The sequence below is a fragment of the Sardina pilchardus genome, chromosome 8, assembly GCF_963854185.1.
Source record: "Sardina pilchardus chromosome 8, fSarPil1.1, whole genome shotgun sequence".
Taxonomy (NCBI): domain Eukaryota; kingdom Metazoa; phylum Chordata; class Actinopteri; order Clupeiformes; family Clupeidae; genus Sardina; species Sardina pilchardus.
Window position 1 is genome coordinate 26,332,841 of NC_085001.1, and position 27,814 is coordinate 26,360,654.

The 27,814-nt window shown below is 43.0% G+C and overlaps 2 protein-coding genes across 2 annotated transcripts; both read left to right on the plus strand.

The window, feature by feature from the left end:
• The first annotated feature begins 2,671 nt into the window (after window positions 1-2,671).
• On the plus strand, window positions 2,672-5,218 carry LOC134089722 (uncharacterized). The gene is made up of 5 exons (XM_062544166.1): window positions 2,672-2,770; window positions 2,930-3,040; window positions 3,803-4,261; window positions 4,419-4,515; window positions 5,076-5,218. Exons 1-5 carry the CDS (start codon window positions 2,672-2,674, stop codon window positions 5,216-5,218), a joined length of 909 nt encoding a protein of 302 aa, XP_062400150.1.
• Window positions 5,219-12,313: 7,095 nt separating this feature from the next.
• Window positions 12,314-26,473, plus strand: LOC134089723 (E3 ubiquitin-protein ligase RNF10-like). The gene is made up of 18 exons (XM_062544168.1): window positions 12,314-12,412; window positions 12,572-12,682; window positions 13,406-13,888; window positions 14,046-14,142; window positions 14,697-14,823; window positions 16,175-16,265; window positions 17,404-17,599; window positions 18,209-18,366; window positions 19,032-19,166; window positions 19,586-19,814; window positions 20,236-20,369; window positions 20,811-20,928; window positions 21,201-21,302; window positions 22,314-22,454; window positions 23,272-23,363; window positions 23,784-23,841; window positions 24,114-24,281; window positions 26,157-26,473. The coding sequence occupies exons 1-18, from the start codon at window positions 12,314-12,316 to the stop codon at window positions 26,228-26,230; spliced, it is 2,613 nt and encodes an 870-aa protein (XP_062400152.1). The 3' UTR covers window positions 26,231-26,473.
• The last annotated feature ends 1,341 nt before the right edge of the window (window positions 26,474-27,814 follow it).

Here is a 27,814-nt window from a genome sequence, read left to right on the forward strand (position 1 = left end):
ACTGTACTTACATAGTCCTACACCTTGGGAGCCACTGAAAACATAGGTCATTTACATTTTTTTTCATAGAAAATTGTAGAAGACACATTTATTCTTTCATGTCTGTTTTCTAACTAAACGATTCAATGTGTTGTTCTAGACAATGGGATGTCTTGACAGAGGGCATGCAAGATGTAAGTTGTAGCTGTTTATACATGCATTTATTTACCCTCTGCAGTGCATAAACTCGGCTCTAACTGAAATCATTTTTCTGGTCCATATTAGATGACAAGACTGACATTTGTAGAAACATGCTTAGGCCTGATTCGTTACTTGTCAGAGTCTACATTCAAGAGGTACTTCGGAATCGTTCAGATGTTCGATCAGAAGTCACCAGAGGCTCCTGTGTCACCTCAGGCCTCATCTAATAAGTAAGTGATGCAGTTTGAACAATTCTTGAACCGATACAACAATACAGAACAAAGTGCTTTACTGCTATTTGTTTTTTATTCAAATGATGAACTTCCCCTGCTTTTACAGGTCTCCTTTGGACACACCCTATAACCACTTCATCCTTGCTCAAATTATTGAAGAGGTGAAATTGTCCCTTTTTGTGGCTATTAAAAGGATCACTTCAAGCAAAGATTCAACTCAGTCTAGTAAAGGGACGATGCTAGAAAAGGAAACGGTAAAGGCAATCTATGAAAGGTTAGACACATTGAACATTTTAGGCAATGTCCAAAACCATGAGGAAGTGGTGCTAGATTCAGACGCAAGAGTCATGACTATGCAGACGGTGATATCGGTCTTAAATCTCATGGAGAGCTCCAATCTCAACAAGGAGCAGGCAGGAGAGATATCCAAAGTCTTTCATGACTTTGCTGCAAAGATCAAAATATTGGCCTCTCCAAAGACCCCAAAACAAAACTGTTCACCCGGTTCTCCTGCCAGCTGCCCTTTAAACAGGGAGCTGTACTTCAAGCTTTCCCCGGACTTTTCTGTTAAAGCTTCCCAGGCCGTCCTTGCGATGCTTCTCAGAGGTGAAAACAACTCAGAAGCAGTGGAGGACAGGACCTGCCACTCAAACTCCTTGCCGTCGACTACACCAAAGCATCGACCTGATTTATCCTACATTGTGACTGTTGATTCTATCGTATTCAACATAGTCATTACCATTCTTGCGAGCCTCGCTTTAATTCCTGGATTCAATGAAGAGATGATTTTGTCTTCTGCTACAGACATGTTCCATAAGATTCTAAATGAGGTCAAGCGGTTCATGACTTTATCAAAGCCCTCTGTAGGGAAAAGCAAAACCGATATGGCAAGTCCACAGTCATCCCAACATTCTTCAGAAGATGATGTCACCACTATGTACACTAAAAAGGTAGTCCTCAAGATTTACCAAGCATACCGGTCAAATTGGTCGAAAGTGGAACAGCACAAAACTGCACCAGGAAAGGAGTCAGAGGTTTCTGTTATTGACCATGTGATGATCCAGCTCAATAAGCTTGCTGACACTGGTAGATCATCCTCACAACAGCCCTTCCAGTGGTCTCCACAAAGTTTAGCTCTGCCTGACCTTGCTGGTTCTAATGAAAGCACCAAGAAAGAGTTGAGCCCAGAGTTTCAGAGAATGGCTCACAGAATGGTGACTGAAGTGTTGTCTGAGTTGGATACCTTCAGAGAGGAGGCATCCTTAGGTCATGTTGATTCTTTTGCTGCGGAGATTGTGGATACAGTGATGGGATGTCTTCAAGATCTCTCACATATTATTGAAACTGTGAATTCTGCCTATGCTCATTACATCTACCAGAACATTGAGAGCAAGATCAGCGATTTCATTCTGAAACAAGGAAAGGATGCATATGCCCAGAAAACAACAGCGCCTGATCTACATCTCAAAGAACATACACCACAAGGAGTTGCTTGTTCATCACTTGCTTCAGTTGGAAAATTACACCCATTTGAATGTAACAGTGAAGCTACTGAGGCTGATGTCATCTCTTACACAGAAGAGGTCATAAGAGGGGTGGTAGCTCTCTTTGTCGTTGAGGAAATTAAAAGATTAAGATTAACATGGGTGGATCGAACTTTCACACCTTCAGAGATTGAAGGGGCCCTAGCTACAATTCTCTCCAACATTGAAGGCCCACAAGATGTAAACAGAATGCAGGGCTATATTAGGAGCGATGCTTCATTGTCAAAGAGTATGAAGACACTTACAAGTGAGGAGTTTGAACTTAAAGCCATCCGTGCCGTGAGCGATGTTCTTAGTGAGAGAGACAGGGCTGTCTCTGCAGAATCTGGCCAAACCTCTAATTTACCACCAACTATTGAAACCCATGTCTCTGGTATTGCAAAATCTGCAATCCGTCTCCTGCAGAAAATGGAGCTAAACCAAGGGGGCTATGCCAAGAACATTATACGTTATTCTCGTATGTTTCCAACTGTGCAAGATAAAGTGAAAGATTTTTTCATCTTGAAACAAGGACAGGTGTCCAAAGAGGAAAGCCACACAAAGCTTGGAAATCAGGTTGAACAACGAGCCGAGGTGCCTTCCTTTTCTGTCAAACCAGTACCACACCAAAGCTTGGATGATCTTGATTTGACCAATGAATTTGAAAGTAGACCTGCATCCCCACCAAGAGGTCTAAGTGAGAAGCATCCTCCTGATGAAGTTCAGGGTAACAAGATGGATGAGGATGAGGATGCTGGTTCATGTATGAAAGATGTGTTCAAGAAAGTGCTGACTTTGTACATACACGAGACAACGAAGAAGGAGAAGGAAGATGTACCGCCGGTGGATGATGACCTAATTGCTGGGTTTGTTAACAGTATCCACTCCCAACTGGAAAGTACACTGAGCTCCAGCTCATCCTCATCATATTATGTGCCTGAAAAAACTCTGTGTGAACACATTCTTTGTGGGCGCAACTGTCATTCTAAACAGAGTAGTGAAAGTAGCTGGAGTTCTTCAGAGGCCTTTAGTCTGCCCTTAGAGAGCATTAAGAAGCTCTCCAGTGAGGAATTTCAAGTGAAAGCCAATGAACTGGTGAATGAGGTACTTCATGAAAGACTGGAACACTCTTCCATTGCATCTACCTCATCTCATTTGACCTCATCTTTGACCTCATCTATGGACCAGACCACTAGTGTTACAATAACAGTCATTGATACACTAAAGACACTCCTGTGTTGCAAACCACCATTTCTAAGAAGAACTGGGACCGTGTCAGGAGTGAGTTTGGACCAGAGTGAAACCTCAGGTAGTGATGACCTCTCTGGGTATTATGCGGAAAATGAGCAAACTTGTGTGCCATCTTTGTTGAAGGAAGTACAAGGAAGGATAATGGAGTTTTTCGCTCTATACAAAAAGTCATCATTCATATCCGTGTCCAGTACATCAGAAGCGGATGGGGGATCTACCATTACTGGGACAGCAGAGCCTGGAGCAGGATATGATACATCCATATCAAAGCAGAGGTCCTCCAGCAAAAATGCAATGTCTGATGGTAGAGCATGGCAGTTATGTCAGGCCACAACCTTAGACTCTGCCTTAGAAACAGAACAGATTGCAGATGAAGTCCAAGCTCTGACACATTTGGATAGGCTCATGTCTAGTGGGGAAATAGAGACGTTCTCATGTGACCTCGCATATAAGTTGGTCCATCTGCTGAGAACAAACACTTGCCAGGGACTAAGCCTGCCTTCTGATCTAGGTCCTCCATTATTGTGTGGAGAAAATGATGAGACAGACAAAAGTGTGTCTCTTAAGGATCCCTACACGTTTGTTGAGGAGTCTGTAAAGTGTTTCTTGCATCAGCTGCTGTTTCCATCATGCCCAAGCAAAGCGGTTGGCCCAGAGGACTTCATCCAGGGAACACCAAGCTCCAGCAGCTGTCTGGCGAAGACTGCATATGAAAGCTGCTCTGGAGACTCTACCTGTTCGTCTCATACTCTGAGTGTAACAGTAGACTTGTTGAAAGACCGAGTGGTGAACCAGGTGATGGAAGCAGTTTCATCAGTTGCAGATGGTGAAAACCAAGTTGTAAAGAACACAAGGTCTTCAACTGCCGAGAGCATCCAAGCCGTTGGTGTATCCTCAGAGTATGGTGTGAATCGTTCTGTCAAGGATGTCGCCTGCTCCACCAGTTCTTTGGGGTTGATCATTGGCTTACACACTGATTCAGCAAATAGACTAGGAGAGCCAAAGAGCAAAGCAAAAACAGAAGTGAAGATCTGCATCAAACCCAAAATAAAGACTCTGAGGGTCAACAAGAAGGTACAGTGAAGTTACTGCAAAACTATTTTCAACATTATTGAAAAAAATAACAAGAAATGTGTATTTGTTTTGTTGGCCATTCCATTATGCTGCTATTGTGTAAAAGGAAGTTCTGTCTTGAATGAATCCAGTCAAAATGATCTGTTTGTGATTTCAGTATATATCTAAGACAAATGTAGTGGGTCCAGTGAAGTTTGAGGCCAATGCAAGTGCAAGGAAGCTGCAAGGAAATGATATACGGCAGGGGACAGCAGGTAAGGCCTCAGTCAACTAAATAGCTTGTTCCACGGAGCAGAGAATGCACAGTGCCATACAGACAGATATATGGCACCGTATGTACTTGGTATGATACCAATCTATTTCCTTTGCAAATATTCTAGACTGTATATGGAATATAGATTGTATTATATTGAAATTAAACAAATTAGATCTTTGCTCATGTCAGAGACAGCTCAATAAGTTGTGTGGCTATATGGAGACAGTGATTAATTGTAAATTACTTCATTGAATTGATTAATTGTGTCCAGTTTAGAGAAATATCAATCGGTTTCCATAAACATATAGGGTTGTCTTCCACTAAGAATATTGCTTACACCTATGCCCCAATAGCTCACGAGTTTAAATGAAGAAAAAAAAACATCTTTTCACCTGCAGGTGTGTCACACTTTTCACGAAAAGAGGAAAACCTCTGATTGCAGCTTCTTGAGATTCTGATAATGAGTTTCTCGTATATAGTCACTGTAACTCTGTTGTGTATTATTTTCCATAAACATTGACAAGCTTTCATTTCGAAACACTTCCTGCTCCATTGTAGGTCAGAGCAGCGAGGCACAAACGTCCACATCCCAGACAGAAAAGGGCTCTGAGGGGAAATCCAAGAAACGGAACATTTTTGCCAGATTCTTTTCATCCGTCTCCAAGTCTGTGCGGAAATGCTGTGTGTGCAGCAGAACCTAATTTTTCATTTTCTATTTTATTTTATTAAATTTCATTTCACTTTATTATCATTATTATTTTAACATTTAATAAAACAAATAAACCATAATATGCTTTGGATGTTTTTTTTTTATTATTATTATTTTTTAATGAAATGTAGCACAGATGCATTATAGAAAATGACCACATAGGGGCGCCATTTCACAATGAAAGGTTACATTCACACCCTCAGTCTTTCCTCCCAAAATCAAGTGACATAATCTATACATAAGCAGTTCTTATGACAGAATATGGGTTCATGGGTTCTATTTTCATGCACATTTAAACATGTGAATTATTGATGCTAACCGGCATATTGGTAGGTATGGAATTACTACTAAGACCATGACATGCAGACCCATTTGGTTTTCTTTTCATCAATAGCATTTGATTTGTACATGTTAATATACTTCATAGCATTATGCTGATTATTATAAAAAAGTTCCTCAAAAGGACAAATGAATGGAAGGCCTTCAGCACAATTGGCCTTTGTGTAGGCCTACAGCCAGCCCAAATGTTATCCAGGCAGGCAGACTGACTGACAAATACACAGAATTCATTCATCCTGGAACAGTATTTTAGAGCATTTATGCATAATATAATCTATCAAATGTATTCTAGATGACAATGATGAAAGAAACAAAGACTGCTGGAATTGACACCTGCATGTTAAATGTGTGAGCAATGCCTGTGTCCTTGGTCTCGTGTTTCATACATGTGCAGAAAAGACAGACCCAAAAGAATGGCTGTTCTGGTAGAGGAATCTGAACCAGTAGTCACATAATTGGTAATTTAATTAAAATAACAATCTAATTATATGTTATTGACTTACCAGACGAGTCATGTAGGCCTACAACCATGCTGTACCCATGTAGAGAACAGTTCAGCCAATTCATTATAAATCTTTCCATCATTTGTTCCCTAACTGTTTCCAAAGACACAACGCTCAGCCTGAGGCATATGGTTGGTTTGTTTTCCCTCCTTTCCACCTTGTATAACTTGAGAGCCCACTAGGCCACGGTAGATAACAGTGACTGGCTGGAGCTGGGTACAGTAGCATGACTCATGGCATTAGTTTAGGTTAAAAAGAAATTGAGGATCATGTCTGAAAATCCTGGCATGAACCATATAGAATATATAGTTTTTTGATCCCGTGAGGGAAATTCGTTTCTCTGCATTTAACCCAATTTAACCGAATTAGTGAACACACACAGCACACACACAGTGAGGTGAATCACACACTAACCCAGAGCTGCCTGCCCAACCAGCGGCGCATATATAGTAGCATACAGACATTAACATGCTTGGTAACATGGTTCTTTAAATCTCTGGATGGTTCCACGGAGAGTCAAAACTTCTGTGTTGAACCATTACATCAGGTGAAAGGCTGCCTCGATGGTTCTTTCAAGCACTGAAAAAGGTTCTTCTGCTCTGAAGAACCGATACTGGCCCATTTACAGTATGAGTGTATGATTTCCCCTTTCTTGAGGACTCAACATTTGGAGGCAGATGAGTGAGGGTTTTTTTTTTCCTTTTAACAGTTACTTTATTTAATTCATCTAAGTAGAAAAAGTGTATCTCAATAATATAATAATGCACTTAAATTTACTTTCATGGCCCTGGGGAAACAATTTCATCAAAATGTCCTTTCATGTGGGCTGTTTGAATAGAACTAAAGGTGGGGAGAAATGCTCAGATATGTGTTTTGTTCAAGTAAGTGCACAGCACTTGTTGCACTCTATTTGTACCTAAGCATAACAACAAAAGTAACATAATAGAGTGAGCCTGGAATTATTATTTTGTCATTAACACAACCTTTTAATTCCAGTGATCATCAGTATAATGTCTCAAAAGATGTGAGAGGTAGGGAGGCACAGGCCAGGTGGCAGTCCACTCTTGTCCATGTTCGAGTGTGTTTGAAAGTAATCTTGGAAGTAATTGCATCAGGTTTGTACTTGAACTCTTTCCAACAGTCTCCATGGTGTAGGACTCCAGACCGGGAATAAGTAAATAAATCCAGAGGAAAAATCAGGATGTGCATGCTTCCTTTGTAACAATTCGGTGCACGTCCACTTTCATAAAGAAGAAAACTTGCCCTCTTCCCTTGCGTTCCATTCAAATTCCCTTGCGTTCAAATTGAAAATGACATTGTAATGCAATAAAGTTTAAGTTGTCTATGTAGTTGTTATCTGCGTTAGCAATCCCAAATGGCAACCTGCCGGATTTCGATAATCTCAATCAAGTCCTATAAAACTGAGAAATTTATTCTCTTTCATTAAGTTTGTAGACGCGATTAGTTACGTAGCGGAGAGTCTTTAACCTGCGGAGGCATTCACTGTAAAGTATGGAAAGGTTGGGTAGACACTGTATGACCACAGTGTGTGCATGCGCGTTGCTTGTAATATCATGAGCGACTATGAGAACGGACATTTCAACACACACTGAGTCATCAGGATAAAACTTCTTAGAATGCTTTATTGGGCTACTGAGTAGGCTATAGCTTCCATTCACAAGAATATTCTTACTGTCGGTAGACCATAATGGTCACACAACTTGGGAAAGACTTGAGCAATAGCCTACCGTTGCGCAGCTCAGAAAAAAAAACAAAAAAAAAAACACCAATAGCCTAACTTTATTGAGGCCAAAGTATTACCATAACCTACTCATATTAGACTAAATACTCATAAGCATAGCCTGCTACAACAATGGGTTAAACATTTCCCATTTAATTTTTTTCCGTCGCCCAGGCTAACATGAAGTTTTGTCAGTAGCTTTACCGGAGCCTATTTATGCAGGGACTGATCAACAGCGACATCTATTATAGCGGGCCACTAAACATGCACCACACAAGATAGCCTACTGACCATCAGGATAGGAGCAGATATTTGTAACCTATTGTCCAGCACCTGTCCAATTTGCATGGTGTCTTTCGTAAATCAATTTGCTTTTAGTAGCCTATAGGCAGTGTTGGGGAGTAACGCATTACATGTAATTGAGTTACGTAATTTAATTACAAAATAAATGTAACAGTAATATATTACAGTTACTGTAGAAAAATGTGTAATTCAATTACAGATACTTTTGAAAATTTTCAAAATTACAATTTGAATTACATCTCAATATTGTCAGCAAAACCTTGCAAAGAATATTAAAAGAACTGTTTCCCTCCACAGCCATAGTTTCATACGGGACCTTCTGATAGGCTCTATCACGTCTACAGCGCCATCAGCGTAGGCCTACATGCCTGCCTGTAAACGTATTATGATTATCATTATATTATCCTCACAAAAAATGTGATGCTAATTCATGTATTGAATGCCCTTGCTGCCTTGTGCACTTGTACAGAACTGCTCGGCAGCCTGTAGACCAAGGCCGAAATCTTCGCATGGATTTGGGGACTATATTTATCATTAAAAAATCGGAAAAGTAATCAAAAAGTAATCAAAAGTAATTAGTTACGTTACTCAGAAAAAGTAATTCAAATAGTTACACTACTATTACATTTTAAACAGGGTAACTTGTAACTGTAACACATTACCTTTCTAAAGTAACCTTCCCAACACTGCCTATAGGTCACCATTATGATTAAGATTTTCCCCATCTGACTTAACAACTGGAAAGGGCCATTCTTCATAGTGCACTATAGTAAAAGAGTTGGCAGGCTATAGGCTAAGCCTTGGATTTAGGCCAGCTGTTTTCTAAGTTGACGGTCCATGCGAGGCTTCATCAATGATTTAAGCCTTTCTATTGAATTAGCCTACGTTTTTAAACGAGTATTTACATTGAACCCTTGGAATTTTGCGATTATTGTACTGTGCATACTAAAATCAGAGAGGGCTAAAGCGGAGCTTCAGTAATGAAGGATCTTTGCTAAAATGTTTCTTGCAGGGAGAGCTTCCCAGTGCTGCTGATGTCGCGTGTAGGTATGGCGACGCCATTCATGACGTCTTCGTCGTCAAGTCAGGATGCACATACGTCATAAATGCAGAGCGCTCGACAGGAGAATGATTCATTTGTCACTTGTAGAGAGAGTTAAAGCGGATCGTTTCTTATACTAGGTAGGTTACTTTGAAAATGCAGAAAGGCAAGAACTTATCCCCGGATTGTCCAGCTGCCCGGCCCCTGCACAGAGGGCTAGTGAAGATCAAGAGGAGCAACTTGGTTCATCGCGATGTCATTGCTGTCATTGAGAACCTGAGTGATGGGTAGGCCTATGCTACGTTGTTTGTCTGTCTGCATAATTCACCTTTTGTTATGTCTTTTCTTGTCAAAATGACTAACTAGTATTAATAATTAAACTGGTAGAATAATAATTTCATATCACCCAGTGGTTTCCAAATTTGACCTGTAGTTGGTTGTTTCTTGTTCTGTGTTTTCACCCGTGAATCTGCTACACCCTTGTTGTATGTACTGTACTTACATAGTCATACACCTTGGGAGCCACTGACAACATAGCCAATTTATCTTTTTTGTTTCATAAAAACTTGTAGAAGACACATTTATTCTTTCATGTCTGTTTTCTAACTAAACGATTCAATGTGTTGTTCTAGACAATGGGATGTCTTGACAGAGGGCATGCAAGATGTAAGTTGTAGCTGTTTACATGCATTTATTTACCCTCTGCAGTGCATAAACTCGGCTCTAACTGAAATCATTTTTCTGGTCCTTATTAGATGACAAGACTGACATTTGTAGAAACATGCTTAGGCCTGATTCGTTACTTGTCAGAGTCTACATTCAAGAGGTACTTCGGGATCATTCAGATGTTCGATCAGAAGTCACCGGAGGCTCCTGTGTCACCTCAGGCCTCATCTAATAAGTAAGTGATGCAGTTTGAACAATTCTTGAACCGATACAACAATACAGAACAAAGTGCTTTACTGCTATTTGTTTTTTATTCAAATGATTAACTTTCCCTGCTTTTACAGGTCTCCTTTGGACACACCCTATAACCACTTCATCCTTGCTCAAATTATTGAAGAGGTGAAATTGTCCCTTTTTGTGGCTATTAAAAGGATCACTTCAAGCAAAGATTCAACTCAGTCTAGTAAAGGGACGATGCTAGAAATGGAAACGGTAAAGGCAATCTATGAAAGGTTAGACACATTGAACATTTTAGGCAATGTCCAAAACCATGAAGAAGTGGTGCTAGATTCAGACGCAAGAGTCATGACTATGCAGACGGTGATATCGGTCTTGAATCTCATGGAGAGCTCCAATCTCAACAAGGAGCAGGCAGGAGATATATCCAAAGTCTTTCATGACTTTGCTGCAAAGATCAAAATATTGGCCTCTCCAAAGACCTCAAAACAAAACTGTTCACCCGGTTCTCCTGCCAGCTGCCCTTTAAACAGGGAGCTGTACTTCAAGCTTTCCCCGGACTTTTCTGTTAAAGCTTCCCAGGCCGTCCTTGCGATGCTTCTCAGAGGTGAAAACAACTCAGAAGCAGTGGAGGACAGGACCTGCCACTCAAACTCCTTGCCGTCGACTACACCAAAGCATCAACCTGATTTATCCTACATTGTGACTGTTGATTCTATCGTATTCAACATAGTCATTACCATTCTTGCGAGCCTTGCTTTAATTCCTGGATTCAATGAAGAGATGATTTTGTCTTCTGCTACAGACATGTTCCATAAGATTCTAAATGAGGTCAAGCGGTTCATGACTTTATCAAAGCCCTCTGTAGGGAAAAGCAAGACCGTGGCAAGTCCACAGTCATCCCAACATTCTTCAGAATATGATGTCACCACTATGTACACTAAAAAGGTTGTCCTAAAGATTTACCAAGCATACCTGTCAAATTGGTCGAAAGTGGAACAGCACAAAACTGCACCAGGAAAGGAGTCAGAGGTTTCTGTTATTGACCACGTGATGATCCAGCTCAATAAGCTTGCTGACACTGGTAGATCATCTTCACAACAGCCTTTCCAGTGGTCTCCACAAAGTTTAGCTCTACCTAACCTCGCTGGTTCTAATGAAAGCACCAAGAAAGAGTTAAGCCCAGAGTTTCAGAGAATGGCTCACAGAATGGTGACCGAGGTGTTGTCTGAGTTGGATACCTTCAGAGAGGAGGCATCCTTAGGTCATGTTGATTCTTTTGCTGCGGAGATTGTGGATACAGTGATGGGATGTCTTCAAGATCTCTCACATATTATTGAAACTGTGAATTCTGCCTATGCTCATCACATCTACCAGAACATTGAGAGCAAGATCAGCGATTTCATTCTGAAACAAGGAAAGGATGCATATGCCCAGAAAACAACAGCGCCTGATCTACATTTCAAAGAACATACACCACAAGGAGTTGCTTGTTCATCACTTGCTTCAGTGGGAAAATTACACCCATTTGACTGTAACAGTGAAGCTACTGAGGCTGATGTCATCTCTTACACCGAAGAGGTCATAAGAGGGGTGGTAGCTCTCTTTGTCGTTGAGGAAATTAAAAGATTAAGATTAACATGGGTGGATCGAACTTTCACACCTTCAGAGATCGAAGGGGCCCTAGCTACAATTCTCTCCCACATTGAAGGCCCACAAGATGTAAACAGAATGCAGGGCTATATTAGGAGCAGTGCTTCATTGTCAACGAGTATGAATACACTTACAAGTGAGGAGTTTGAACTTAAAGCCATCCGTGCCGTGAGCGATGTTCTTAGTGAGAGAGACAGGGCTGTCTCTGCAGAATCTGGCCAAACCTCTAATTTACCATCAGCTATTGAACACCATGTCTCTGGTATTGCAAAATCTGCAATCCGTCTCCTGCAGAAAATGGACCTAAACCAAGGGGCCTATGCCAATAATATTATACGTTATTCTCGTATGTTTCCAACTGTGCAAGATAAAGTGAAAGATTTTTTCATCTTGAAACAAGGGCAGGTGTCCAAAGAGGAAAGCCACACAAAGCTTGGAAATCAGGTTGAACAACGAGCCGAGGTTCCTTCCTTTTCTGTCAAATCAGTACCACACCAAAGCTTGGATGATCTTGATTTGACCAATGAATTTGAAAGTAGACCTGCATCCCCACCAAGAGGTCTAAGTGAGAAGCATCCTTCTGAAGAAGTTCAGGGTGACAAGATGGATGAGGATGAGGATGCTGGTTCATGTATGAAAGATGTGTTCAAGAAAGTGCTGACTTTGTACATACACGAGGCAACGAAGAAGGAGAAGGAAGATGTACCGCCTGTGGATGATGACCTAATTACTGAGTTTGTAAACAGTATCCACTCCCAACTGGAAAGTACACTGAGCTCCAGCTCATCCTCATCATATTATGTGCCTGAAAAAACTCTGTGTGAACACATTCTTTGTGGGCGCAACTGTCATTCTAAACAGAGTAGCGAAAGTAGCTGGAGTTCTTCAGAGGCCTTTAGTCTGCCCTCAGAGAGCATTAAGAAGCTCTCCAGTGAGGAATTTCAAGTGAAAGCCAATGAACTGGTGAATGAGGTACTTCATGAAAGATTGGAACACTCTTCCATTGCATCTACCTCATCTCGTTTGACCTCATCTTTGACCTCATCTATGGACCAGACCACTAGTGTTACAATAACAGTCATTGATACACTAAAGACACTCCTGTGTTGCAAACCACCATTTCTAAGAAGAACTGGGACCGTGTCAGGAGTGAGTTTGGACCAGAGTGAAACCTCAGGTAGTGATGACCTCTCTGGGTATTATGCGGAAAATGAGCAAACTTGTGTGCCATCTTTGTTGAAGGAAGTACAAGGAAGAATTATGGAGTTTTTCGCTCTACACAAAAAGTCATCATTCATATCCGTGTCCAGTACATCAGAAGCGGATGGAGGATCTACCATTACTGGGACAGCAGAGTCTGGAGCGGGATATGATACATCCATATCAGAGCAGGGGTCCTCCAGCAAAAATGGAGGAGCATGTCAGTCATGTCAGGCCACAACCTTAGACTCTGCCTCAGATACAGAACAGATAGATGAAGTCCAAGCTGTGACACGTTTGGATAGGCTCATGTCTAGTGGTGAAGTAGAGACCTTCTCATGTGACCTCGCATATAAGTTGGTCCATCTGCTGAAAACGAACACTTGCCAGGGACTAAGCCTGACTACTGATCTAGGTCCTCCATTATTGTGTGGAGAAAATGATGAGACAGACAAAAGTGTGTCTCTTAAGGATCCCTACACGTTTGTTGAGGAGTCTGTGAAGTGTTTCTTGCATCAGCTGCTGTTTCCATCATGCCCAAGCAAAGCGGTTGGCCCAGAGGACTTCATCCAGGGAACACCAAGCTCTAGCGGCTGTCTGGCGAAGACTGCATATGAAAGCTGCTCTGGAGACTCTAGCTGTTCGTCTCAGACTCTGAGTGAAACAGTGGACTTGTTGAGAGACCGAGTAGTGAACCAGGTGATGGAAGCAGTTTCATCAGTTGCAGATGGTGAAAACCAAGTTGTAAAGACCACAAGGTCTTCAACTGCCGAGAGCATCCAAGCCGTTGGTTTATCCTCAGAGTATGGTGTGAATCGTTCTGTCAAGGATGTCGCCTGCTCCACCAGTTCTTTGGGGTTGATCATTGGCTTACACACTGATTCAGCAAATAGACTAGGAGAGCCAAAGAGCAAAGTAAAAACAGAAGTGAAGATCTGCATCAAACCCAAAATAAAGACTCTGAGGGTCAACAAAAAGGTACAGTGAAGTTACTGCAAAACCATTTTCAACATTACTGAAAAAAATAACAAGAAATGTGTATTTGTTTTGTTGGCCATTCCATTATGCTGCTATTGTGTAAAAAGAATTTCTGTCTTGAATGAGTCCAGTCAAAATGATCTGTTTGTGATTTCAGTATGTATCTAAGAAAAATGTAGTGGGTCCAGTGATGTTTGAGGCCAATGCAAGCGCAAACAAGCTGCAAGGAAATGATATGCGGCAGGGGACAGCAGGTAAGCTCTCAGTCAACTAAATAGCTTGTTCTACGGAGCAGAGAATGCACAGTGCCATACTAACAGATATATGGCACCATACGTATGTACTTGGTGGTGCCAATCTATTTCCATTGCAAATATTCCAGACTGTATATGGAATATAGATTGTATTATATTGAAATTAAACAAATTAGATCTTTGCTCATGTCAGAGACAGCTCAATAAGTTGTGTGGCTATACGGAGACAGTGATTAATTGTAAATTAATTCATTAAATTGATTAATTGTGTCCAGTTTAGAGAAATATCAATCGGTTTCCATAAATAGAGTTGTCTTCAACTAAGAATATTGCTTGCCCCAATGGCTCACGAGTTAAATGACGAAAAAAAACAAAACAACATCTTTTCACCTGCAGGTGTGTCACACTTTTCAGGAAAAGAGGAAGACCTCTGATAGCAGCCTCTTGAGATTCTGATAATGAGTTTCACGTATAGTCACTGTAACTCTGTTGTGTATTATTTTCCATAAACATTGACAAGCTTTCATTTCGAAACACTTCCTGCTCCATTGTAGGTCAGAGCAGCGAGGCACAAACGTCCACATCCCAGACAGAAAAGGGCTCTGAGGGGAAATCCAAGAAACGGAACATTTTTGCCAGATTCTTTTCATCCATCTCCAAGTCTGTGCGGAAATGCTGTGTGTGCAGCAGAACCTAATTTTTCATTTTCTATTTTATTTTATTATGTTTCATTTTACTTTATTATTATTAATATTTTAACATTTCATAAAAACAAATAAACCATAAAATGCTTTTGATGGGTTTCTTTTTTTATTTTATGAAATGCAGCACAGATGCATTATAGAAAATGACCACATAGGGGCGCCATTTCACAGTGAAAGGTTACATTCACACATAGATTTCCTCCCAAAATCAAGTGATATAATCTATACATTAGCATTTCTTACAACATAATATGGGTTCATGGATTCTATTTTCATGCACATTTAAATGAAACATGTGAATTATTGATGCTAACCGGCATATTGGTAGGTATGGAATTACTACTAAGACCATGACAATACAGACCCATTTTGTTTTCTTTTCATCAATAGCATTTGATTTGTACATAATCATGTTATACTTCATATAGCATTTTGCTGATTATTATAAAAAAAAATCCTCAAAAGGACAAATGAATGGAAGGTCTTCAGCACAATTGGCCTTTGTGTAGGCCTACAGCCAGCCCAAATGTTATCCAGGCAGACTGACTGACAAATACACAGAATTCATTCATCCTTGAACAGTATTTTAGAGCATTTATGCATAATATATTTAATCTATCAAAAGTATTCTAGATGACAATGATGAAAGAAACAAAGACTGCTGGAATTGACACCTGCATGTTAAATGTGTGAGCAATGCCTGTGTCCTTGGTCTCGTGTTTCATACATGTGCAGAACACTGAACAGACAGACCCAAAACAATGGCTGCTCTGGTAGAGGAATCTGAATCAGTAGTCACATAATTGGCAAAAATTAAATCTATTATATGTTATTGACCTACTAGACAAGTCATGTATAGGTCTAACTGTTCTACAAACATTCTGTACCCATGTAGAGAACAGTTCAGCCAATTCATTATAAATCTTTCCATCATTTGTTTCCAAACTGTTTCCAAAGACACAAAGCTCAACCTGAGGCATATGGTTGGTTTGTTTTCCCTCTTTTCCGCCTGGTATAACTTGAGAGCCCATTAGGCCACTGTAGATAACAGTGACTGGCTGGAGCTGGGTACATTTTTTTTTAAATGTCGGCGGCCAAATGCCATGCTAACTGGCTGAAGCTAACCCTCCAAATCCTGACCCCCTGCTCCAAACTGCCCCCCAAACCCCTCCCCGTCTGGAGACGAGGTTGTGTGCGTGAGCAGCAGAGTACTCTTTGGCCCTTCCTTGTTTGGAGTGTTGAATACTATGAAGTGCTGCAGGCCATATCATGCGGTTGGGTCTATGATTGTGAATTGTGTCTGAATTGCCTCGTTTTCTCAACTTCAGTTTCCAGTTTGTGGTGATGGATGACCAGGACTACAAGGCCCACTTCACTGACCCAGACTCTCTGGTCAACTGGGACTGTGTGCAGCAAGTGGTGAGTGCAATGGATCTACTTGCATCTCTCTCTTCCTTGATCCTCTCCCTGACTGGCAGAAGTTTAAAAAATGTTCCAGACTATTGGAGAAATACTTACTGACACACACACACACACACACACACACACACACACACACGCACACACACACAGATTTTTTCATTTGGATTGACCAATACTGCTTATAGCACAGCATCCCAGTGTTCACAAAGAGCCTGTTATGTTTTACCTGACAATACAAACAACCACATCAATCAGTCAATCAATAAATAAATCAATCAATAAATAAGTTGAGGGTAGAGATGGCACCGTCTTCTCCAAGCGTACAGACGGCCTATGATTGCTGACAGACGCACACACACACACCCCATAATATCTCCACTGCAGGAGCTCGAAGGTAGTTTTTGGGGATTTCACACCTTTGTCTGTGTCTCTGCTGCAGGAAGTGCCCCTGCATGATTGCTTTCAGGTATTTTTGCGAACTTGCTCAGGGCTATGTACTCTTGAGAGCCCCTGGAACTACCGAGTAGTTCCTGCAGTGGTTTGAGATGTAAACAGGATGTGAAAAGTCAAAAGAAGACCACATCAGTCATTTTTTTTAAACCCAGCAAGGCAGAGTGCACAACAAGCACAGCACTCCTGACCGGCTGTGAAGCTCACCAATCAGAATTTCAAGAAGAGACGGTCAAGAAGTATGAAATTAGTAGAAAAGTCAGAAATGTGGAAAAATTAACTGTGCATGATTATTTGCAGCTTTTGCGATTGGGTTATTGCGTTGGTTCATATTGCTATAATTGTGCAGTCCTAATGTCTATTGGCTTCAGTTCGCTCCATTTGAAGGAATGTAGGCAAAATGTAAGTGTAGGCAATCTGTTGCAAAAATGTTGATGCTTAAAGGCAACACAGATAGTTTTGGCCTCTAATGTGCTCGTTAGTGAGAATGTTCAGATTGCAGTACCGTAATTTACTGTAACTGAACGCGTATCTGTGAAGGACTTGCAGTCCTAACATAGCAATGTCTCTTGCACACATTTCTCTGAGCAGTTGTCTTTTCTACGAAGGACTTTACAGCCCTAGCATGCCAGTGTCTGCTTAATGTAATGTAGCATGCCCGCGTCTCTGTCCTGCCCCCTTGCAGAGGATCTACAGCCACGAGGTGCCCTCCTGCCCCATCTGCCTGTACCCCCCGGTGGCGGCGCAGATCACGCGCTGCGGCCACATCTTCTGCTGGCCGTGCATGCTGCACTTCCTCTCCCTCAGCGACAAGGACTGGTCCAAGTGCCCCATCTGCTACGAGGCCGTCAACGGACCCGACCTCATGAGGTCTTCTATGCGTCATTGATTTCACGATTGTGAATGTGCTATCGAGGGGCGGGTGTCCATTGAGTGCGCACGAGAGAGAAAGCGGGCCAAGGAGAGGGAGTTAACTTCTATTCTCTGCTTGGTAAAGTTGCACGCATAGTCTACAATGAAAACTTGTGAAAGAAATGTATGCTTTCACCAGAGCAGCGTCAGGTGCACCAGTGCGACCTAGAATTTTTTTCAGGCGCACTCTTAACATTTTTGGGCGCATATGCGACCAAATTGGTCGCACTCTGGAGCCCTGCGTGTGTTGCCTGCAATGAAGTGTGTATGTGTAACAAGTTCATAGCTTGATAGATTTTAAAGCATAATTTCAAAATAAGAAAGGAAAATAGAAAGTTTCTTTCGAGCGCATGTCATTAGGAGAATTTTCTGCCATTCACCTCAGCATTTTCACCAGTAACTATGTGCTACAGTAAGAAGCTCATGGAGCTCTGTGTGTGTGTGTAGATGGGCACCTGGGGGCCTACTCGAAGCTCTGTGTTTTTACTAGTAGCAATGTGCTAAGAAGTCCAAGAAACTCCTCTGAATATGTGTGTGTGTATGTGTGTGTGTGTGTGTGTGTGTATGTGTGTGCACAGATGGGCACCTGGGCACGTACTCCAAGCTGCTGCTGGCCTCTGAGGAGCAGGTGCTGGGGCTGCTGCAGGAGGAGAAGGAGGCGCTGAGGACCCAGCTGTGCCTGGAGGAGAACGACCCGCAGGACTGCTTCATCCAGAGCGCCCTGCACCAGCTGCAGGTACACACACACACACACACACACACACACACACACACACACACACACACACACACACACACACACACACACACACACACACACACACACACACACACACACACACGCGCGCACACACACACACACACACAGGACTGCTTCATCCAGAGCGCCCTGCACCAGCTGCAGGTACACACACACACACACACACACACACAGGACTGCTTCATCCAGAGCGCCCTGCACCAGCTGCAGGTACACACACAAAAGTGGACAGTGCAGACAACATAAACACAAAAGAATAGAGGGGATGGATTATTGTCACCGGAGTTTAAGTGCAGTGATGGCTGAGGGTACAAAACTTTTCTTAAAGTGCGCTTTAAGAAGCGCCCAATACAGCAAACACACACACACAATCGCGCAATACAATGCGTGCACACACATACACAAACACAACTACTGCCACAAATGCATGCACACACAATACACACACGGTTTCACCATCACAGCCACACACACACCCACACACAGTTTCACCACAACACACAATTTCACCACCACACACAACCACAAATGCACGCCTTCTCTCATGGCCGCCAGTTAAAGTTGACCCTTTTTTGTCCTGGTGTTTAATGGTGTTTCTCTCTCTCTCTCTCTCTCTCCCTCTCTCTTGTGTGTGTGTACAGGAGCGTGAGGAATCTCTGCTGAAGCGGACCTCTCAGGATGTGTCCGGTGCGGAAGGACTGGACCTGCGGAAGCTGTCCCTGTCTGACCCCCCCTCTCCTGAGGACGCTGTGGTGGTCTCCTATCCCAGCTCCAAGGTGGGCCACAGAGACCTGCTCTATTTTTGATGAGGGGTGCTGCCCCCTTTATGTTGCGTTGTGTTATTTAAAGGATTAGTATAATAAAGATTTAAATATGATATTGACAAGTAAATAATAAAACAAAATATAATTTAAAAAATGTGCCTGTAGAGAAAGATGCTAGCAGTTACAAGCAGGTCACAAATTCCAATTGCAGCATTGACGAGGCTTTCCTGTATTGCAAGATGTTTTGGAGAAATGCATCACCCGAGTGAAAACATGTAAATGGAACAGAAAAAAGCTCCATCCATCCAACATACATGCATATTCCCAGGCCCTAACATAGTGAAAAAAAAACATACATAGTCCTAGGCATCAGAGATGTTACTATAAGTCCAGAAAAAAGCTCCATCCTCAGTCCTCTGTTTCCTCTCCAGACTGTGCTGCAGTACTCCTCGGCATTCGACGACGAGGTGCAGGTGATGCCAGACGTGGACCCTGTAGAGGTGGCTGAGGAGGTACCTGAAGGACCTGCTGAGGCCCTTGTGAAGCAGGAGGCTGATGCAGAGGCCCCACAGGCAGTGGAGGGGCCACCTGTTGGTTCCCAGACTGAGATGGGCAAACCTCAGACCTCAGAGCCTGGGCCCTACTACTACTTCTACCAGGGTGAGGGTGTGGGAGAGAATATGATGCAAGTTATTTGTGTAATTGTCGGTGTGTGAGTGGGAATGTGGTCAATTTGTGTGTGTATATGATGTGTATGTGTTTGAATATTGAATATGGTGTGTATGTGAGGGAGAGCGTAATGCATATGTTAAATTTGTGTGTTTGTATGATGTGTATCGATGAGTGTATGATGTGGGTTTGTGTTGTGAATAATGAATGTGGTGTGTGTGTGTATGTGAGCGACAGAATAATGTATATGCTGTATTTGTGTCTGTGTGTGTGTGTTGGTGGACATTGGAAATGCTGTATTTGTGTGTGTGGTGGTGAATATGCTGTATTTGTGTGTCTGTGTTTGTGAATAATATCTGTGTGTGTGTGTGTGTGTGTGTGTGTGTGTGTGTGTGTGTGTGTGTTGGTGTAGCGGACGATGGTCAGCAGATGTTCCTGCACCCGGTGAACGTGCGCTGCCTGCTGAGGGAGTACGGCAGTCTGGAGGCCAGCCCCCCCGCCATCACCGCCACCGTAGTGGAGGTGGAGGGAAAAGCCGTCACCGAGGTGAACACACACACACACAGACACACACACACACACACACACACACCACACCACATGCAATACACAACCGCGATGATGGAGGTGGAAGGACATGGATATCTACATGCAGGCACGCACGCACACACACACACACACACACACACACCACACCACATGCAATACACAACCGCGATGATGGAGGTGGAAGGACATGGATATCTACATGCAGGCACGCACGCACGCACACATACACACATAAATGCACACACCACATATTCACACTTATACGCGGCAACGGTGATTTAAGCAGTCGGACATGGTTACCATTGTTACCAGAATCACCAGAAAACGGTGGTTTAGCAGGGGTTGCGGGGAAAACAGACTAACAGAGTAACATGGAGACTTGTGCACTCATCGTTTGTGTGTGTGTGTGTGTGTGTGTGTGTGTGTGTGTGTGTGTAGGAAGTGCGCCGCCGGCACAGGTACCTGGCCCACCTGCCCCTGACGTGTGAGTTCAGCATCTGTGAGTTGGCGCTGCAGCCCCCGGTCCTCTCCAAAGAGACCCTGGACAGCTTTGCAGGTTAGCGCCTCTCCACCTTTCTCACACCACCATCCCTCTCTCACTCTCTCACTCTCTCACACTCTTTCTCTCTCTTCCTCGCTCTCTTTCTCTTTCTGTCGGTCACTCTGGTGCCACACGCACATACACACATACACACTAAGGCTAATGCCAGTAGCCTGGTGTCCCAGAGCTGTACAAACATGTTGCTGTGTGCCCCAACTCACTACTCTTCCTCACCCTGCCCTCTCCCCTCCTCTCCTCCTCCTCCTCCTTCCTCCTCCTCTCTGCAGATGACCTGGAGAAGAGGAAGCGTCTGCGGCAGAAGAAAGCGAGGGATGAGAAACGGAGGGAGAGGCGTATCGAGATGGAGGAGAACAGGAAACAGGGCAAATGTAAGTGCCTTACGTCTCTGGCATAGGAACCCTCAGTGATCTACTGTAGGTCTATATTTGATTGGTCCAACTCATAAGCCAAACCCACTGTCAATCATCCTTCATTCGCAAGGAAAAGTAGTGCGAGCGTTGAGACTAGCCTAATGGCTGAAACGTCTGCTCCCTTCAAGTAAAATCATTTTGTCTGCAAAGACTTTTGTCTAGTGTAATTTTTCAGAGTGCAAACTACTCTAGCTTTTCCTTGAGATCTTTTTGTTTTGAGGCACCTGTTTTAGAAAAGACCATGTCATCTAGAGCGCAACAATACATCTCTACCCACTGTCAATCCTTCATTCGCAGCCACGCCATTTTGAAAATCTCTGCTGCCTGTGTGAGCAAAATATACGAAAATGTACTGCCATCAGAGACTTTATTAATCAGAATGGATGGCATGCAGAATGCAACTCTGCTCCAGTTGGGACCCACCCTTGTGCAATGGCAGGAATATCTGCAACGCAAATGATACATTACTGTCTGTTGCAATTCGCTTTCTCTCGTTGCTCTGATATAGTGCAGTAGTGGGGGAGAGTAGTTAGTTGAACTGATCTAGAAGTGGACTGTTCCGGTAACTGTGTTCCTATAACTACTGTGTGAAAACGCCTTATGTCTGTGTGCCTATGGTTCCTCCTTGCCCTCCTTGTTTAACTTATACCTATGGTTCCTCCTGGTTTAACTTATACCTATGGTTCCTCCTTGTTTACTTATATCTATGGTTCCTCCTGGTTTAACTTATACCTATGGTTCCTCCTTGTTTACTTATATCTATGGTTCCTCCTGGTTTAACTTATACCTATGGTTCCTCCTGGTTTAACTTATACCTATGGTTCCTCCTTGTTTTACTTATATCTATGGTTCCTCCTTGTTTTACTTATACCTATCGTTCATTTGTGTATTGATGGTTCCTCTTTGTTTTACTTATACCTATGGTTCCTTTGTGAATTGACGGTTCCTCCTGGTGTTCTCTGCTTTTAGATCCGGAGGTGCACATTGGCTTGGAGAACCTGCAGCAGTTCCCTGCGTTTGGTTCTCCCCCTGACCGCGGCAGCAGCCCTCCTGCCCACCCAGAGTTCCTGCTGGCCCCCCCCTCACCTCTCAGCAGCAGCCCAGCCTCAGGTACAACACACACACACACACGCACACACACACACACACACACACACAAACACACTCGATGCCGATACAAAAAAATATTATTGTTAAAGATGGAAGATTGATGGTGTTCATTGTATTATTTCTCTGTACACAATATCTGTACTTGCAATATATTTAAGCAATAAGCCCCGAGGGGCCGTTCTATATCCTGAATATAGCACAGGTGTCTAATCATGATATTTTAAAGCTATTTCATCAACAAATGTCCATCCTTCCACGTCCCCATAGCCTACCATATAGTTCCACCGCTCGATTCAACCAATCATAATCAAAGACCGGAACTATCCATTTTATAAACTATCGTATTTATCTGAAAATATGAGGTTATGAGATTTATGGTGCGTGCATATGCACTCAACATTGTTGTTGTGAGAGCATTGTTTCTTAAGTCCACAAGATGGCGTCATACCTCATGCTTCTCTTGCATCACAGCGGAAATGGGACAGGAGGTTGATTAAACTTGCCCCTCCAGAGACTCTCAGTGTGCAAGACGTTTAGTGTGGCTTTTGTTTGGCTTACGATATCTGAGAAAAGAGCAAAACCGTTTGTATTCTAAAACCGGAATTGGAACAATACTGCATCATGTGTAACAATATTGAGATGCATATTATCACCTCTGTAGCAGTTCCCACTGTAACTACTGTATTATAACACACGCATACTGACACACTCTGATGCAACTTTGTGATCATGAACAGTCATTTCATGGCTCTTTTTGTCCCCTCCTGCTCCCTGTCCCTCTTGTGCTCCCCCTGGTGGTGTGGTGGTGCTGTTGCAGATGGACTGATGTTCCCCAGTCTGGGTGGGCACAGCCCTGTGCTGAGCGTGGGCAGTATGGAGGATGACTCCCACTGCATGTCCTTTGCCCAGGTACACACACACACACACACACACACACACACACACACACACACACACACACACACACACACGCCGACCTACCTTAAATGCATTCATTTGGACCTTAACACCAGAAGGATTTACAGATCCAAACATTGATGGACACAGAATACATTGTGCTATTTTCATTACACATGCACACGCTCACACACTGACTTTCAGAAAGAAGGAAACTTAAGTGAGTGTGTATCAGACATTTTATACACACAACTAAAGCTTTTGTAATTTGTGTAAATAATTGCACAGTAGCGATATTCTAACACACTTTAAAGCCTGACCATAGCATTTACTGTAGAACATTAGTCTTCACATTCCGTGGATAGGGTTCTTTTTCTCTGCTGTGTCCTTGTGGCATCTGTGAGTTGCTGATGCATTGTCTCTCCATTACAGATGCTCCGAGATGGCAAAGCCAGAGGTGATGTTGGGCCTAAAATCACCCCAAAGAAAGGTGAGACACACACACAAACACCTCTCTCGCCCTAAAGAAAAGTGAGATTCTCTTAAATCCAGTGTGTGCTGGGATTAGTTGTAGGCTACACCTTTACTGTAGATCAGATGTTTGGAGGTCAATCACCATATTGCTACTGTTTAGAAATAATGTCTAGGAAACTCTACAATTATTTTGAAGACTGATGGCTTTATCTTTCTTTTTTCCTCTTTTTTTCCCCTCCTACCATCATCGCACGCTCACCACCCCTTCTGTGTTATGTCCTCCATCAGTGGACATGCTGCTGGCCCCCCCGGTGGCAGACAGTGATGGGGAGAGCGACGGCTCGGACCGGGTTCCTGTGCCCAGCTTCCAGAACTCCTTCAGCCAGGCCTTTGAGAAGGCGCTGATGCAGCTGGACCATGGGCCCCCAGCCGCCCCGCAGCTGGCTCCCATGCCAGGTGTGTGTGTGTGTGTGCAGGCATGGACTGGCCATAGGGCATACCGGGCAATGCCCGGTGGGCCGACGCATATGTTTGGGCCGAGGCTGTCATAATTTACTAATAATAATAAAAAAAATTAGGCTTATTATAGCGTACGGCCGCATCGGTAGCGAATCGCGGCCATTGGTTGACTGCCTTAATGGACATTGGGCTAGTCCAATGACATCTCAGGCCCCTCCCTGTCTCCCTCCCGGCCTCATCTCCCTCTTGACTGGAGTTCGACCGGAGTTTGAGACCGTCAGTATATGAAAATGTACAAAGACAAACCACAAAAGCACAAGGGGGGCGCAGAGAAGTTGCGAGATAAAAGGCAAAAGCCTACAAGTGGATGCAGCAAAAATGTGCTAAAATTACAGAAATGTTTGCCACCACAAGTTCAAACTGGGCCGTCGACATAGCAGCAGTGCAGAAGCAGCACTAAGTGCCCAGGCTTCAGAGAGGCACATGCGAGTGTGCAACAGAGTAGTTACACAGAGGAAGGAGTAGCTATTCAAATTGATTCGGAGGAGGAGGAAGAGGTGAGAGACGTGACCCAGCAGGGACAGATTGAGGAGGAGGTCAGAATAGCTACTGTGAGCCAGGTAAGAAGTAGCCGAAATGTTGGCTGAACTTTTTGGGCGCACAACGAACAATTAAAAGTTTAAAATCTGCGACTGCTGCTTCCCCTTGCTTCTTTTAGATGTATTAACCTGCCTACTATGTAGGATTAGGCACCCAGTTAAGCAAAACAAAGTTTTATAGTGTGAGCGCGTCTTTTTGTGTGGTTTCTGTGTAGGCCTACCCCTCTCGCATGCATTTGAATTGCGATACCCATCAAATTAACGAGTTGTCGGCTCGCCATCAACCTTCTGAAATCTTAAGACAGTCACGATTGGTCGAAATTGTTGTCAATCTTGACGCAGTACAACAAGCAAACTATCAAATTTCTTTGCGCAGACAAGCAGACACCCATACACACAGACATGCAGTCAGACGCATGGAATGAAACAGGAATGGTGATAGCCCATGGAATTAACAATGAAAATGTTTTGGGATGTGTAGCCTATACATCTTCACTAAATAGTATCAAGGTGAATTGTTGGCTAAACTGTGCAAATGCTCAACATAAATTATAGCAGGTTTTATTTAGTGAAGCATTTAATAGCATATGATATTTTGTGCACAACCTCATCCTTGCTGGTTTAAAGATCACTCTAGTGGGCGTGTGGTTGTGTGTGTGTGTGTGTGTGTGTGTGTGTGTGTGTGTGTGTGTGTGTGTGTGTGTGTGTGTGTGTGTGTGAGAGAGAGAGAGAGAGAGAGAGAGAGTGTGAGAGTATAATAATAATTAATATTTTTTTAGCGAGGGTAGGGTAGTCTACTCGCTTCCATGCAGGCTACTGCGGTTTACTTAAATATGTTTTACAAGCAAAACAGTGTGCACATATGTTTTATCGTGTAAATTATCATGGTGGGCCACTATGGCCAAAAATGCCCGGGCCGTTTTTTGGTCCCAGTCCAGCCCTGTGTGTGTGTGTGTGTGTGTGTGTGTGTGTGTGTCTTTTGTTGTAAGATGGTGGTTCTACCCCCTCCACCACGCCCTGTGTGTGTGTGTTTTCACATGGTGGTTCTACCCCCTCCCATACCCTCTGTGTGTTCGCATGAGCAGTATGACAATCTCTCGCACTAAGTGTGTGTGTGTGCCACACACCTTTCTCTTAAATATCTATTTTTGTGTAATGTACATTATGTTTCATGGTAAGGTTGTGAAGCACCTATGGTCAGACAGTTATATATTGGTTAAACCCACATGTGCTCTAGCCAACTCTGTTTCCTCTGTTGTGTTCTCTGTTTTAGAAGAGAAAGGGGGCAAGAAGAAAAAGAAAAAGCAGAAGCTTCTGTTCAGCACCTCTATGGTTCACACCAAGTAGAAGAGGACTCGCAAACACACACACACACACACACACACACACACACACACACCTCATACTCCCTCAGCTCATGACTCAAGTTATCCCCATCCAGCTGTGTATCTTGCTTGCCTCTCGTTTTTATTCTCCACTCTCTCAAGTAACATTGATTCTCATTGTAGCTGCTTATTTTACGAGTGACTTGGCAGCTGCAAACCCCTGTGAAACAGCAGTGTCCTTCTGCACTGCCCTAACTTGGCCATGCCCATGTACAGTCCCCCACACCGTTCAAATGTTTTAAAATAAACCTGAAATGATTTAGTATAAAACATGTAGCTCAAAGCCAAGACATTAAACTGCAGATTGATCATTATTAACTCACAGCATCATGTTATTATGTTTTGGAGGAGTAGCCGGCATCATAAGGAACTTTTAACAAAAATTGCATGAGATGACGCTTGATGCAGGAGACCGTCATGTTTTTCTATGAGGATTGTTGGTAGATTGTTGGAGTGGATGGGTAGGTAGGGTGAAGTGTAGCAGTCAGCCAGCTGTAGATTTGCCTTCCAGGACCCCCCTCCCACTCCGAGTCAATCGCACCCCTCACAAACCTCAGACAAGGCCAACTCCCGTCTGTTTTCCTGGTGCTTTCTGAGATCAGTGTTAATGGCAGCCATTTGGACCTAGACATTTTGACAAGTAAAACATGTCAGAGGTCGATAAATGTCCCAAAATACTTCAGGAATGTATTGTTGGCCCCGGCAGTGGCGCAACTGGCTGGGGCACCTTCACCGTACTCGGGCGACCCGGGTTCGATTCCCGCCCCGTGGTCCTTTCCAGATCCCACCCCGTCTCTCTCTCCCACTCACTTCCTGTCATTCTCTCTACTGTCCTGTCCAAATAAAGGCATAAAAAGCCCAAAAAATAATCTTTAAAAAAAAAAAAAAAAAGGAATGTATTGTTAAACATAATGAGTAAGCTGTTAAATGAATTTCGCTATTTTTTTTCTCTTTTTAAATAGCAGGTTCACGTCATCTTTGCTTTGATAGCAATTTTCACGTCATCTTGGCAAGATTTGCACCCTTTCCCCCCCTCAACGACCACTTAAATCCATGTTTTAATTTCCTCTGTGTTCTTCTCTGTTGACCACTGAAACGTCAGATTATAATCAGCTATGGTCTTGGGGGACCAATCAGATCCGATTTTAGTTCATATGTAGAAACTTCTAAATTTATAGCCATTGGGTTATTTCCACACCAGAAATGGTGATTATGGTGGAGAGTTGAATTTGTGATTTCATCCAAATAACTACCCCAAGTGAAACCAGCAAGGTCTCAGTTTTACAAGCCCATTTTGCTCCCTGTAATTCATGTCCAACCCTGCAACACTGTCGCTGTGCGTGTGTGTGTGTGTGTTTGAGAATCCATAGAGAGGTGCTGGCTGCTGATCTGCTTGCCATGTATTGAGTGTAAAGACAGACGAGAGAAAATTATACAAAATATTTTTGTTTGAGGGTTCTTTAAATTTACTTTCATTTTTTTAGGTCAACTTAACAGGAAGAGAAAAAAAACTTAAAGTGACCTAAAGTTGGAATGAATAAAGATT